This window comes from Dermacentor albipictus, chromosome 1 (assembly GCF_038994185.2).
Source record: "Dermacentor albipictus isolate Rhodes 1998 colony chromosome 1, USDA_Dalb.pri_finalv2, whole genome shotgun sequence".
Lineage (NCBI taxonomy): Eukaryota > Metazoa > Arthropoda > Arachnida > Ixodida > Ixodidae > Dermacentor > Dermacentor albipictus.
The window spans coordinates 8,446,451-8,459,836 of NC_091821.1; the positions used below are offsets into that span (position 1 = coordinate 8,446,451).

Consider the following 13,386-nt stretch of genomic DNA (forward strand, 5'->3'; position numbering starts at 1 on the left):
TACATAAACGAAAGATTAAAAGCGATTGAAGAAATACAGTTCGGCGGAAAGTTCTGAGAGATGCGGAAACACGTGGCGTGGGCTTATCTGCGTAGGGACGAGTAGGGCGTCCGAGCTGGGGAGGCGCCGGGCTGCTGGGTCCGTCGTAGCCGCACGTCGCTGCCGAAGATCGGGGCTGACTCGGGGCCGTGTCTAGGGAGGCTCCGGCTACAGGAACTCAGGCCGCCGTCCTCACGCCTGCCTGACGCCCAATCCGCCTTTTGCGATGCATTGTGGCGCCACTGTGCGGTGGCCACGAGAAACGATTTGGCAGGCGCCGCTCTCGCCGCGACAGACAGCCGCCGCACGCGAGACACGTGTGCAAGCAAGCAGCGTGTGAGTGAAAACCGCAACAACGTGTGCGCACAGTTTGTCGCCGTCCGCTAGCCATGGAGCCCGCTGGTGACTGCTTTGTACTTGGAGGTTTCTTCAGCGTGACGAACGGCTGGAAAAAGCGCTTCGGTAACGTCAAAATACCCACGGAAGCGCAGCTCGAAAAACACATGGTGTCGAGCGGAGCGCGCTTCGCGCGACAGCAAATGAAAGGAACGATGTTCCAAGAAGAAGGATACGTGCGCAACGTCATGTACAACGACGTGTCAGCAGAATCCACGTGCGGACTTTTGCGTAGTATCTGCCTACCGTCAATGAAAGGCGGCTATTACATCGTGCACGCCGCGATTTCCAAGGCGTCGGGCTCCATCCTGGCTGGTCATTGCCTCTGCCCCGCAGGGTGAGCAAGCTTTCTATTCTACAACTGGAGCGCGACCTGCATGAACCGCGTGCAGGACATTTAAGTCTGATGGGTTAAATTTTGGAATTCATAACTATACCGGCCCTGCCGTTTTGGGCTAGCTGTTTGCTTATATAAAGGTACGGTTGCTTAAATGTTGAAAAAATACACATATTGTAAATGAAGAAAGCGGGGAGTTCTTGTTTTTGCGCATTTGCATGTATACCGATCGACACGGTCGTGCAGCATACCAATTTGCACTGGTCTGCGACCGTACACAGCCTTGGATTGCCGGTATCACACAGTACACTACTTAGAGGCATATAACGAGAATGACTTCCAAGTTTGGCTGTTTACTGTAAAACCGCTAGTTGTATCTAACTTCGTGCCGGCATAGCTGTCTGACAAGCCGCATCGCATCGTTCAATGATGCTGTTAATGTGTGCACATGGTGTTACAAGGCCAACGCGCGAGTGGTGGTGTGCGGCTCATGTCTGAGATTGGCGCATGTATTTCACGTTGAGTGACGTGAACTTAAACCCGTTCTTTCGAATTCATAAACACTTGATCCCATCTTTTCCTTGATGAATACCTGTTGAGCATGAAAACTCATCTCCTCTTCCATTTTATTCTTGCAGCCTGAGCGGCACATGCCAACATTTTGTTGGGTTAATCCTTCATGCCATTCACTTGGCGCAAAAGGATGCGGCAACGTGCACGGAAGTTCCATGTGCTTGGATTGTTCCTGCCCAAGGTAAGAATGCTACTACTTAGCAAGCATTAGTTAACATAGGAGGCGGCAAAAGTGCCTAAAAAATCTGTGATCACACTTCCGGCCCCTTTCTGCAAACGGTTCTTTGTGGCACCGTGTTGATCATTTAACGTGTTGTAAAATTGTTTGCATTCGTGGTAGGTAGCAGCTGTTGAATATCAACTCATTCACACAGCTACATTGTTTACAGCGTACATGAGTATTGGTATGTGGACAAATATAGGCTACTGGTTTTAATTAAGAACACATATTGGTGTCGCTTCATAAATTCTTAACTACAAGACCTGCATAGAGAAAAAATAATCCCAAACTGCAACATTTAATTTTCTTACAATGGATGTGGTCGTTGGCTAAACATCACAGGAAGCACTTAAAATTTCGTTATTGTACTTGTACAAACAAAACTTTTTTTTTTCAGTCAAAAAGCATGAGCCACCTCTGCCTCTGCAAGACATCACTTTTCACACAAGGAAACATGAAGGTGCGAAAAGGCGGCGGTTTGATCCACTGCCAGGGCTCTCACCGAGTGACCCATCTCTGCTTGCTGCCGATCTCGAAAAGGTGGCAGCAAACTGCCTGCTTCTCCGTTATATGAGCAAAGAAAACTCAGGAGGATCACTTGTAAGTGCTACACTTAACTCTGCATGCTTGTGATCTGTTAAAATAAAAGTTAGCAGTGTTCCATCAGCATGTGACGACAGACAGGAACAGTTTGAGAGCTCCTTTTACTGTGCTTTTATGCGAAGTACAGTTTGCATCAGTATAACACTAATGTCAGTAGTGTTTATATATGGTGACTTTCTTTTTTATCTCACTAAACAATATGCAAGCTTAGCAATGAGATGATGCAGCAAACCTGTGATGTAAGTCTTGGTTAATTGAGGCAACTAAACCTCTTTAAAGCCAAAGTTATTTTAAAAATTCTGGCAGAACCTATCTCGTGATGACTGAAATAATGCGAGAGCATTCATGCACATACACACTGTTAAACTGACACAAACATCTGTTCAACTTCCATTCTATAGCTTGTCTTGTCCATGACAGCAGTAAGGGACTGTGAATTCCAAAGTGTGATACATTTAAGGGCTTTGAAATGCTGTGTGCCTTTACAAAAGACAAGACCTTTGACGCCTCCTGTAATACTGTAGGTATCAAGTCGGTGATGAACTCCCCAGTGCCTGCTTCATAAATTCTTATAGCCACATGTGATTCACATAATTATCATGCGAGACTGCCCAATCACCTGCAACTTATGCAGCAAAGCATGTGAGCATAGCATGCTGGGCAAGTCTTATTAAATTATCTGTACATAGTTTCCTTAGTTACGTGTATTAAGTGTCCCTTGATTTTTCATACCATGCTTTATAGCTGAATGGAATAACTTCTCTACACAGAGCTGCTGAACCTAATTTTAAAGAATTTTAAATCTTGCGTTGGCATATCTGATGTGCATTGATTACTGTTTACCTCTACGTATGGCTTGAGTTTTTTCTATCCCCTTCTGCAACATGCACATTATTGCACTTTCATATTTACATTTGCTCTTGATTTACAGCACATGTTAGCACGAGTTCATGTCACTGCATCTGAATGTTTTTTTTAAATTTTCTAATGCTAGTAAGCTTGTAGTTTGCTTACTTTCAAAACTGTTCTTTGCTCACCCTGAAAGAAGGCATTTAGAGTACGAATAAATAAAATGTGAAAAATGATTCAGAAGTACAATACTGAGTTTGCTTGTTTAACAACCATGCGCAATAAGGCATGCCAGGTATGAGACCACAATCTGAGCCTATTTTGTTGCGCTTCTCACCACTGGCGCAATATGATGCTGTCAAAGACCTGTTTACAAAATCCTCAAATCTTTACTATGCTGCTTCGTATATTTCAAGCTGCACTACTATTCAAGGTAGTCACTAAGCTAACATTTGCATGTTATCTGTGCTGTCTAATGTAAAGCACTATATTCCAGGATGAACACAGTCCCAGTGAAGTGGCACCAGAAGCTTCAGACACTCCACTGGTCCCAGACATTGAAGACATCCACAGTGAGACCTGTCAAAACTCATACAAGAGAGGTTTGATGGTAAGAAAGTCCACTTCCTTGTTTAGTACTTTTTTCGCAACTTTTTGTCTTGGCACGTGTCATTCTGAGGCTGTCTCATTTATATAAAAATGCCCACCTATGTCTCTGGGCGTCACCTTCACAAGTATCCCACTGAGCAGCAGATAATGCAGCAGTCACTTTTAGACTTAGTATCTTGTCATTTCTCTAACTTTTGCAGGGCTGTCGCATAACTCGATGTGTGTGAGCACCCACAGGGTCCTCAAACATATCTGCTTCATCTATGGCATGTTTTTGTGAAGCACTGTGTGAATGTATAATGGATGTTCCTTTAGGATGAGTCCATCACCTGGATTCATACACGGCATTTGCCATATATATATGTTGACTGTGTTTTAGCAGAGCATGGAATTGAAAGCATGCACATTTGTCTTGCTCTTTTCGTTTTTAGGCATGTTTAAACACTTTCAATACTGAACCAACTCTACGATTTAGCTGTGTTGACCAGCATAATTAGCGAAAAAAAAATAAAACAACATAATGAGCACATGCAAGTTACAAGCTGCAGAAAAATTCTTATGTTACTGTGAAAGTAAGCTGTACAATTTTGTAGGAGATTGGTATCTACCTATATTTTATTCGTTGCAATATGCAGTTGTGTAATTTCACACAACCTAATACTTTAGCCACTTTGAGCAGGCCTGTAGGGGTTTCTTTGTAGAAGTAAATAAAAGCTAACATAATGGTATTAAGTTTCTGACAAGTGATTCAACGTAAAAGAAAGTAAGGCGTGCATACACCAACAAGAGAACTATACAACATGGTATTTACGTAGTTTGGTTCTCTTGTATCCATGTTTGCATGCGTTACTTTCTTTTAGTGCGATTCCCTACCAACTAGCTGAACTTTCTCTCATTTTAAGCTTCATTTCTAGTACGCTTAGCTCCTATCTGCAGTGTTTGTGTTGTCTGGTTCTCTTGTGTCCATCTTTGAACCCCTTACTTCCTTCCATGATGAATCCCCACCAAAAAGCTCAACATTGCCATGACAAGTGATGCTTTGTTGACGTCATGCTACTTCTCCTTGCTTTAATACAATGGAATGCTTGCTGTACGACTTGTAAAACGAATTCTAAACCTATAAATTAACAATACTGTTTTTTTTTTTGCAGCTATACGGGCCCTCTCGGTGGAGAGCAGAGCAGTTGTTCTCGTGTCAACGATTGGACAGGCCGCAAATCCAACTTGGCACATGGAGCGGATTGGTCGGCTAACTGCCTCAATGTTTAAAAGAATTGTGCGGTGCCGGAAGCCTGACAGTATTGTTAAAGAGATCCTTTACCCGCGGAGCTATAAAACTGAAGCCATGCACTATGGAATTGTGCACGAGCCAGATGCCGTTCAGGCATACGAACAGCTAATGGCCTGCATGGATAAGACCATAACTGTGGGATATACAGGCCTGCACGTGCATGCTGAGCATCCATTTATTGCTGCATCCCCAGATAGACTGGTATTTAAGGGCAGTGACATGGGGCTGTTAGAAGTGAAATGCCCGTTTTCGTTCAAAGGAAAAAGTATTGAAGAAGCTGCAGCTTCTCCAAAGGTTTGTTGTAGGGCAACAGATAATGAAATTACATTGAAAAGGGAGCACGAATATTATTATCAGTTGCAGGGCCAAATGGCAGTGACAGGACTTAGCTGGTGCGACTTCGTTGTGTGGACTAATGCAGCATCCATTGCATCCTCCTTACACGTCGAAAGGATTTTCTTTGATGAGGCCATGTGGTCTCAGGAAATATTGCCAGCACTACTGCATTTTTATAGGAATGCTGTGCTAGCTGAGGAGTTGACCCAGCGAATTCGAAGAGGACTTCCCCTGTATAGTTCTGCCAGGTATGTTGGCACTGCCAAAAGGAATCTGAAAACCTGCAGAAAGCAGGAGCCCCCTACTACAGAAATATGTACAGCATAAAGAGAATGAAGTCATTGTCAAGGAGGTGGGACAAAACAATGGCCACACCTAGATGTTGAGGGTAATACTTAACCACTCATACCAGCTTCATTCACGCAAACAGCCAGCAGCTATGGCAAAACGAACAGAAATAGCGTGGCCTAAGCAAATTGTGTAGCATTGGTGATAACTATAGCCGTTATGTCTATAGACATAACAAAATAAATGTGCAGTGTACATGGAAGATAACCGAAAAAGCAGCATCGTTTATTCATAGAGATGGAAAATACAAATTTCCTCGGAAGGTAGCACAGTAGACAGCGTCCTAAGTACACGTGATATAGTATGAGAGTATACTGTTGTTACACAGTCTGGTCTCTTCAGGTCATAAGCATGGTAAAGGAGGCTCATTTGATGTAGAGATGTGCGAGCTGGCTACTTGTTCTCATTATTGATTGAAATGATTGGCTGTAGAAAATTGCACAAAAAGGCACAAGTCCTAAAAACGCTGTCAATAATGTCGAGCATGTTGATTGGCAGTCGTTTGTCTAAAAAATGAAATTCTTTGATACGTCTTATGACTCGCTCAACATGGATCCTAGCGCCAGCTATTTTTCTGGTGGCAATCACGTCACTAGCTGACAATTGGTTCCCCATTTTAAATGGTGGCATGTGGATTTGATTAGATGGTGGCAAAATGCCCTCCAACCTAAAGCCTTTGTCGACCATCACAACGTCCCCCGCATCTAATAAACCCAGCAGGCGCGATTTTTCGACAACTTCGCTATCACTAACATGCCCACCCCACAAATCTGGCACAAATGAAACATAGCCATCTGGTGTTACCCCAACAAGTGCTTTGAACGTGTTATGCTTGTACGAGGAGAAAGTATGCCTGTGTGCCTGTAGTTTTGAAGGTCTTTGGATTCTCACCTCTGTGCAATCAAGGATGACTCTAGTGTTTGAGAAGTCACTGAACGCCATTGGCATGTGCCTTTTGATCTCTGCTAATGTGGGAAACCTTGTCAATGCTGAAAGCTCTTTATCGAGAAAAATTACCCATGTACAAAAGATGCGACTAAGGCATGATTGAGAAATTCCAAACATTCGAGCCACTTCCTTGGCACAAACACCAGTCCTGAGCCTATACAGCACCATGAAAAGTTCTTCGCGCTTGGAGAGCTGTCTTTCCTTTGGTTGTGTTTTTCCTCCATCCCAATAAACCATGCGTTCTGCATTTTTTTCAATGTGCAAAGAGTTCTTAAAACTGTTCCTTACTTTGCAGTCCCGTATAAAACTTAAAAGGCGATTTGTGAATAGTATCCACAGAAAACGTGCAGCGTTTTAGCTTTCTGCATTCAAGTTCTAGATCCCTGACTTTCCGTTGTAATGCCACATTATCAGTTAATAGGTGGTCAGTGTTCTCTCTGCTTAAGGGCGTTGGCTCTAGGACCTCCTGTGGCTCAGTGAGCATTGGGGATGTTGCAAGCGCAAGAGTGCATCAGCTGTTCCTTCCTCGTCGAATGAAGAGTCTGCACCTGCATTTGTATCAACAAATACAATAAAGTGACGCTATTGCTTGTAGGCACAATTCATTGAACACTGACATTTACTCTGAGCATTTCGCACTTTGTGCGGAGTGCACTACCCTAATGACCTGGCCACCTGAAAGCAAATTATGGATAATTCATATGTTGCAAACGGGCAAGACTCGCAATGAGCAACATAAGGTGAGCCTCAGAAAACATTCCCAGCTGCATAATGTGACAGTGTGCTTGCCATTAGTTCAAAAGCCACTGCTCACCCTGAACACAGGACGTGTCTGCTTCCCCATCACTGTGACATTTACAAGTTCCTCCTTGTCCTGAAGCCTCTGCACCTGTGACGTAAAGTGAGTAATAAAATAGTATGAGTACACACAAAAACGCATGACTCGGATAGGGCATGAAGTGTAGTTCATAGGGCAAATATCACGTTTCACCACTGCATATATTCGTTTATAGTGTGCCATAGTGCTTGGAGAACATACACAGGCAATGGGGAGGCCAACAGAATGTTGGTTTGCATACGTGTTTTACCCAGATAAAGTATATGTACACCTACAAAAATGCCAAAAAATGGCCAGTATGCCCAGAACTGGTGATACCTGCTGTTGGTGGAGCGCCTGTTTTCCTCTTGGAACGCGCCGCGGTACGAACATGGCGGTCGACCGCGTCCTTCTTTCTGAACTGGTCTGTATACACGAACAGCGTCGGTAGGAAGTCCGGATGTCTGGGTGACAGTGAAGGCGCCCCTGGAATGTGTCCGTTACACAATAAGACGCGCCACTCGACTCCAGAAAGCGCAGCACGGGAAAATGAGCCTTAGTACAAACCGTACTACATCGCTATTCGCTAAACGAACATAAGCTTTCTTCAAGAAATATTACTATACTCAGTGCCGACAAGAATGATGAAACGACAACTAGCAGCGATTGCTAACTAGCACCATCAGCTACTTCAACAGTGCATGCCGTTTCCAAATCTGCCCGGCAGTGCAGGCGTGCTTGGCTCCAACGGATAACTACGCCGACATCACGAGCACTCGCTGAGCGCTTATGAAGTAGTAAAAGTGTGCATGGTGTAAAGTTGCTAAAGACGGCGTTCTAGCCGCAGCCGCACAGAGATGACAGCAAAAAAAAAAAACGTAAAGCACAACGCGGCGGCCGCACAGAGATGACGACAAAAAAGAATTAAAAAAAAATAGGAACCGCATTTCACACGTCCGGCTCGCGCGAGCAAGAGATCGTTTGTTTAGCTAGCTCAAACACACATTTGCGTCTTTCTCGAGATTATTCGTATGAGTCAGTAACGACAAAAACAGAGAACTACGTATGTGGATGCATACCTGTCACAAAGTGCTTCCCGCAGAATCGAGATGCGCCCTTGCGCATCTTGCCGCATCACAGCCCTAATCCAGGCTTCACGGCGCTGTCGATCCCGTTTTATCGACGAAAAAAGGAAAAACCGCACTGTCCTACTGGGACTGTCACGTGAACTGCAGCCGTATGCGACACACGACATTGGCATTGCGCCAAATTTCGATGTCAATATGTTGGGAAGGCGTGCCGCGCGCGCGGCAGCGAGAATAGCGCAGCTGAGAAATGCAGCGCCTGCCCCGGCCGTCCGCCGTCTGCTCTAGCGCCTGCCAAATCGCTTCGCTCCTCAGCCGCTAGGGCACTGCGCATGCGCAGTTCGGCGTCGCAAAAGGCGGATTCACCTGCCGCTTGCCTCGCTGGTCCCGCAACTCTGCCCGCTTGTCGCAGGTCGCTCCACCTCGTTCTCCCTCTCCCCTCGCCGGCTGTGACGTGAGGAACCGGTCTGGTCGCCGGCGGGATCTAGGGAGAGCGCTCCCCGCGCCGGGCACGCCGCGGCGGGAACTGTTGGCGGCGGTGGGCGACGCCGAGGGGTACACGCACTTTGTGACAGTGGCAAACATTAGAGGGTGTCCTTCTAGATTAAGAGTGAAATTTTTTAACTGCCTCCGAGTGAAGGGCAATACAGCTGTCTTTGCGTGTGACAGAACCATACCTCTCTCTCTCTCTCTCTCTCTCTCTCTCTCTCTCTCTCTCTCTCTCTCAAAAAGTGGCCAATGATATTTATGCCATCTTGCAATGCCATCTGAAGTAGCTGAGCATTAGACCCAGACGTCCTAATACACACATCATCTGCGTACAGTGAAAACTTTAACTGTGATGGCAGTCTTGTTAAATCAGCCAGGACGCAGTTAAAAGTAAAAGGACTTAGTACGCTTCCCTGTGGTAGTCCCTGTTGGACAAGATATTCAGAGCTCTTTCCTTCACCCGCCTGAACAAATATTTTTCAGCTTGATAAAAATTCAGAAATCCAGCGCAAGGACCTGGCAGACATTCCGAGTTCCAACATACTTATCAGAACATGAACGTGACTAATGCCCTCTTAATGTCTAGAAATGCTGCTATCGTCATGTTTCCCCGTGAAAGCTCGTGTTCCGCACAGGCTGGATGCACAGGATGCAACATCTAATATTGCATCCATTGTGCATCCATGTTTTCTAAAATCTGCTAAGTAGATGGACAACACATCCCTTTCATTACAGCACCACTGAAGTCGTGCGTCAATCATTTTCTCCATTACTTTGCATAAACAACTTTTAAAAATAACTGGGCGCAAGGATGAAAGACACAATGGCGTCTTACCCAGATATAAAATTGGGATAAGTCGAGCGACTTTCCAAGAGTCAGGTGCAGTTTCTTCTATAAATAAATTACTACAGATGTCTAAGAGAGCATTTGTACCTGTCGGCCCGAAGTTTAGTAGCATATATAGTACGCAGGGGCGTAGCCAGGGGGGGGGGGGGTTCTTATGGGGCTTCAGCCCCCCCCCCCTTCAAAATTTTTTCGTGCTGTACATGCACCGCCGACCAAAGCAACACCCGGCGCCGGAAATCATTCTGGATTTTGTCTAGAACGTCTTTTTCACGCTGGAAAAGCCATTTCGCCGCGAAAATTGCGAACTCGGGCTGCATCTCGCGGCAACGCCCATGCACCGAGAGTCACATAACGCAAGCAGTCCCATCCGAGCACAAAGTTTCAAGGACGTTTTGATGATGAACGGGCTCGCCGCAGCATCTCGCGGAGGCCGCGGAATCTGCACTCTATCATGGAATCTACGGACCGCGTGGATGTAAATTCCGAAACTTTATGGGTATAAAGTTCTCATAAGCTTTTGATGCGAAAGGTGCATTGACATTTCCAAACGTGGGCTTTGGATTTTCAATTGCCGAGCTGCAATTGAAAATTATGTTCCCATAAATATTTGACACCAAAGGTTCATTAACTTTTCCAAAGTCGTACATCGGGCCATACAACGGGACAAGCCAAATAAACACACTATCAGACAAGTTGACAAAGCCCGCAGTGAGGCCCGATGAGACGAAGCGTTGGGGTGGCTCATTCGTGCCATCATGTCACATAAAAAAAATATCAATTTTTTTTTTCACCTGCGCCAAAGCATCCAGTGAAGACACTAAAGCCAGCCAAGGCAACTACGTTCTTATTTATTTTTTCTATTTTGACATTTAATCGCGATGACACATTGAGCCTCTTCAGCTTCCTTGTTTTCACTCCCCTACCCGCGGGCTGCCAGAGCCAGCCAGAGCGCATGCGTTTTTCTCGTGTTGCCCCGACCACCACGCGGCGCACTTCGGTGCGCGTTCGGTTTTCTCTGGCCGAGTGCATTTTCGCCTAGCAGAGCTTTGGACGCTTTCTAGCTAGCAGACGAGAAAAACAAACAATGGTCGCTCACCGCCATCAATGTGGGAACTCGACGGATTGCACCGCGTTGGCTTGAGCGCTTGCAACCTTTCCAGAAAATATTGTCTAGCCAGTGTGGGATACTGAGCAGTACGCGCATGGTTCTTGGTGGACCAAGCGTCTCGTGTTTTCTTCGATATTCCTTTAACAGCCACACTAGTAACCCAAAGTAGGCATTCTATTGTGACTAACATACTTTCCTTTCCGTTTTTTTCCATTACGATGCCCCTGCCCCACAACAGGAAAAAAAATAACGTTGCGGCGCAGCGAATTGTCGCATCGTGAAAGTTCTATTTTGGTACTTCTTTTGCGGAACGTAATGGGCCATGGGACGCTTCAGCTGCCGGATACGCTTATTATATTATTGCGACAGCAATTATATGGACACTCTATGCGCATTCCTGCCGTCGCCGTCGCCCTCATGTTCCACATGAAGTCCAAGGGCGATAACATCGTGACCGCGCGCTGCATGCTCTATGTGCGAGTGAAAGCGTACGGCAAGGGGGGGCTGGAATGGGTGAGACGACGATGGTGGCTCAGTCTTGTGTGCGCAAGGGAGAAAAGTGAGGAGCAAGTGCGCCGCCTTCCGTCGCGCGCAATACATCGGTGGGAGTGGATGGAATGGGGGAGGAATGTACGATTCTGTGAATCTGGGATTGCGCAACATGTTTATTTGCCTTGTGCAACCCATTATATACCATGACTTTTTCTTAAATACGTAGATTTATTTTAGACTTATGCGGTATGCTTAGATATCTTGTTGCGCGGTTTTGTGCATACGTGCAGTGAACTTTGTTTCCAGTGGCACGTTTTTGCCCTTTATCAAGCTGTATCCTCGCATTTGTATATTCCATTGTATCTTCACATTTCTAATGTATGAGGGCGAGTCAAATGATAGTGAACCTACCCACCCTGCGCAATTATTGTACTGTGCATTATCTGCAAGGCCTGGGCGTAGCACGCAGGCATCTCTCATTTACAAAATTTGCGCGCAGGTGCGAGGATAAATGTTCTTTAATGAGCTGGTTGCATGACATAATGGATGCTCCAGAAGTTGAGCAGCGTGGTGCCGTGAGGTTTCTGACAGCTGAAGGTGTTTCCCAAAAAGAAATTAGTCACCGTAAGGCTGCCGCGTACATTGAACATTGCATTTCATTGGCCACTGTGAAGCGTTAGAAAAACCGTTCAAAGAAGGACGTGAAAGTTGCAAAGATGATCCCAGACTGGACCCAAGCCGCCGTGCAATCACCCCTAACAAAATTGCAAAGAATCATGAGCTGATGACACAAGAACGGAGGATAAGCATCGATGAACTGGCAGAGCATGTGAACATCAGTAACGGTTCTGTTCACCGTCACTCTTCACGCCATAATTCATGAACATCTCGGTTATCGGCTCTTGAGTGCACAATAGATGCCCAAGATTTTGAACCACCACCAGAATGCGGAGAAGTTCGGCGCTGCCTTTTCTCATCTGATCCGGTATCACAATAAGGGTGACGATTTCTTCTCTGCAATTGTGGTCGGAGACGAACCATCATGCCACTACTACGAGCCTGAAACAGGACGGCAAAGCTTACAATGGAAACATTCAAATTCACCACCTCCAAAGAATGCAAAGGCCGTCATTTCCGCCGGAAAGGTGTTCTTCATTTTTCGATCATCAGGGGCAATTACTGTTAGAGTTTGCTAAATCTTGAGAGACTATCACTTTTTCCGATATTGTGAAACGCCGGATCGGCTGCGGGTCGCAATCAAGAACAAACTACGTGAAAAAAATGACGAATGGGATCATCTTGTCCCACGAGAATGCCCGTCCCCACGTCGCTGATGTGGTTAGTACAAAACTGGCAAAGTTCAAGCGGGAAACGCTGCAACATCCGCATTAGAGCTCAGACCTGTCGCCTTGCGAATTCCACATTTTGGGGCAACCGAAAAAACAGCTGAAGGTAACCAGATTCGCCTCAGACGATGACGTTAAAGTCAGTTGCAGATGTTTTGAAGCAACAACCCAAAGAGCATTATGAGACGGGAATTACGCGACTCGTTAGTCAATGGGACAAATGTCTAAATGCTCATGGAGGCTACATTTAAATAAAGTACCCCGTTTGTCATATATTCGCATTGGCCCACTTCCATTTGACTCGCCCTCGTATATTCTGCAGAACTCCTGCATTTTATACGTGCTCTCTGTTGCGACTATAATTTCGGTGCAATTATTCACGCTGCATGACCGGTAACAGCTGCTCCTGCGTAATACATTCGAACAAATGACAGTGTCGTTTAGATTTTTCACTGGCCGTTGCGTATGTACAAGAATGTAAACAAGGATCTTGAATGACAAAGTTTCATTAACATACTTGTCCTCAACTTGTTCATTTCATGGCCTTTACATTTTTTCATATTAGCGGCATGCACTGCATTGCTGGTTTCGAACTGATGTAGTTCTAAAGATCGTGTGATATTTTCTTTACTTACTAAGTCGATAAAAAACAT

The 13,386-nt window shown here is 45.5% G+C and overlaps 1 protein-coding gene across 1 annotated transcript; it reads left to right on the forward strand.

Annotated features, from left to right (window-relative positions):
* Positions 1-78: 78 nt before the first annotated feature.
* On the forward strand, positions 79-5,088 carry LOC135897349 (uncharacterized). Its single transcript, XM_065425962.2, has 5 exons — positions 79-772; positions 1,411-1,526; positions 1,963-2,165; positions 3,514-3,627; positions 4,778-5,088. The coding sequence occupies exons 1-5, from the start codon at positions 429-431 to the stop codon at positions 4,877-4,879; spliced, it is 879 nt and encodes a 292-aa protein (XP_065282034.2). The 5' UTR covers positions 79-428; the 3' UTR covers positions 4,880-5,088.
* Positions 5,089-13,386: the final 8,298 nt, after the last annotated feature.

Excerpts from the sequence above, each read along its gene's own strand:
- LOC135897349 (XM_065425962.2), top strand. The coding sequence starts at position 429 with ATGGAGCCCGCTGGTGACTGCTTTGTACTTGGAGGTTTCTTCAGCGTG. Across the intron at positions 2,166-3,513 it reads AAAACTCAGGAGGATCACTT|GATGAACACAGTCCCAGTGA; the intron begins GTAAGTGCTACA and ends ACTATATTCCAG. Across the intron at positions 3,628-4,777 it reads CATACAAGAGAGGTTTGATG|CTATACGGGCCCTCTCGGTG; the intron begins GTAAGAAAGTCC and ends TTTTTTTTGCAG.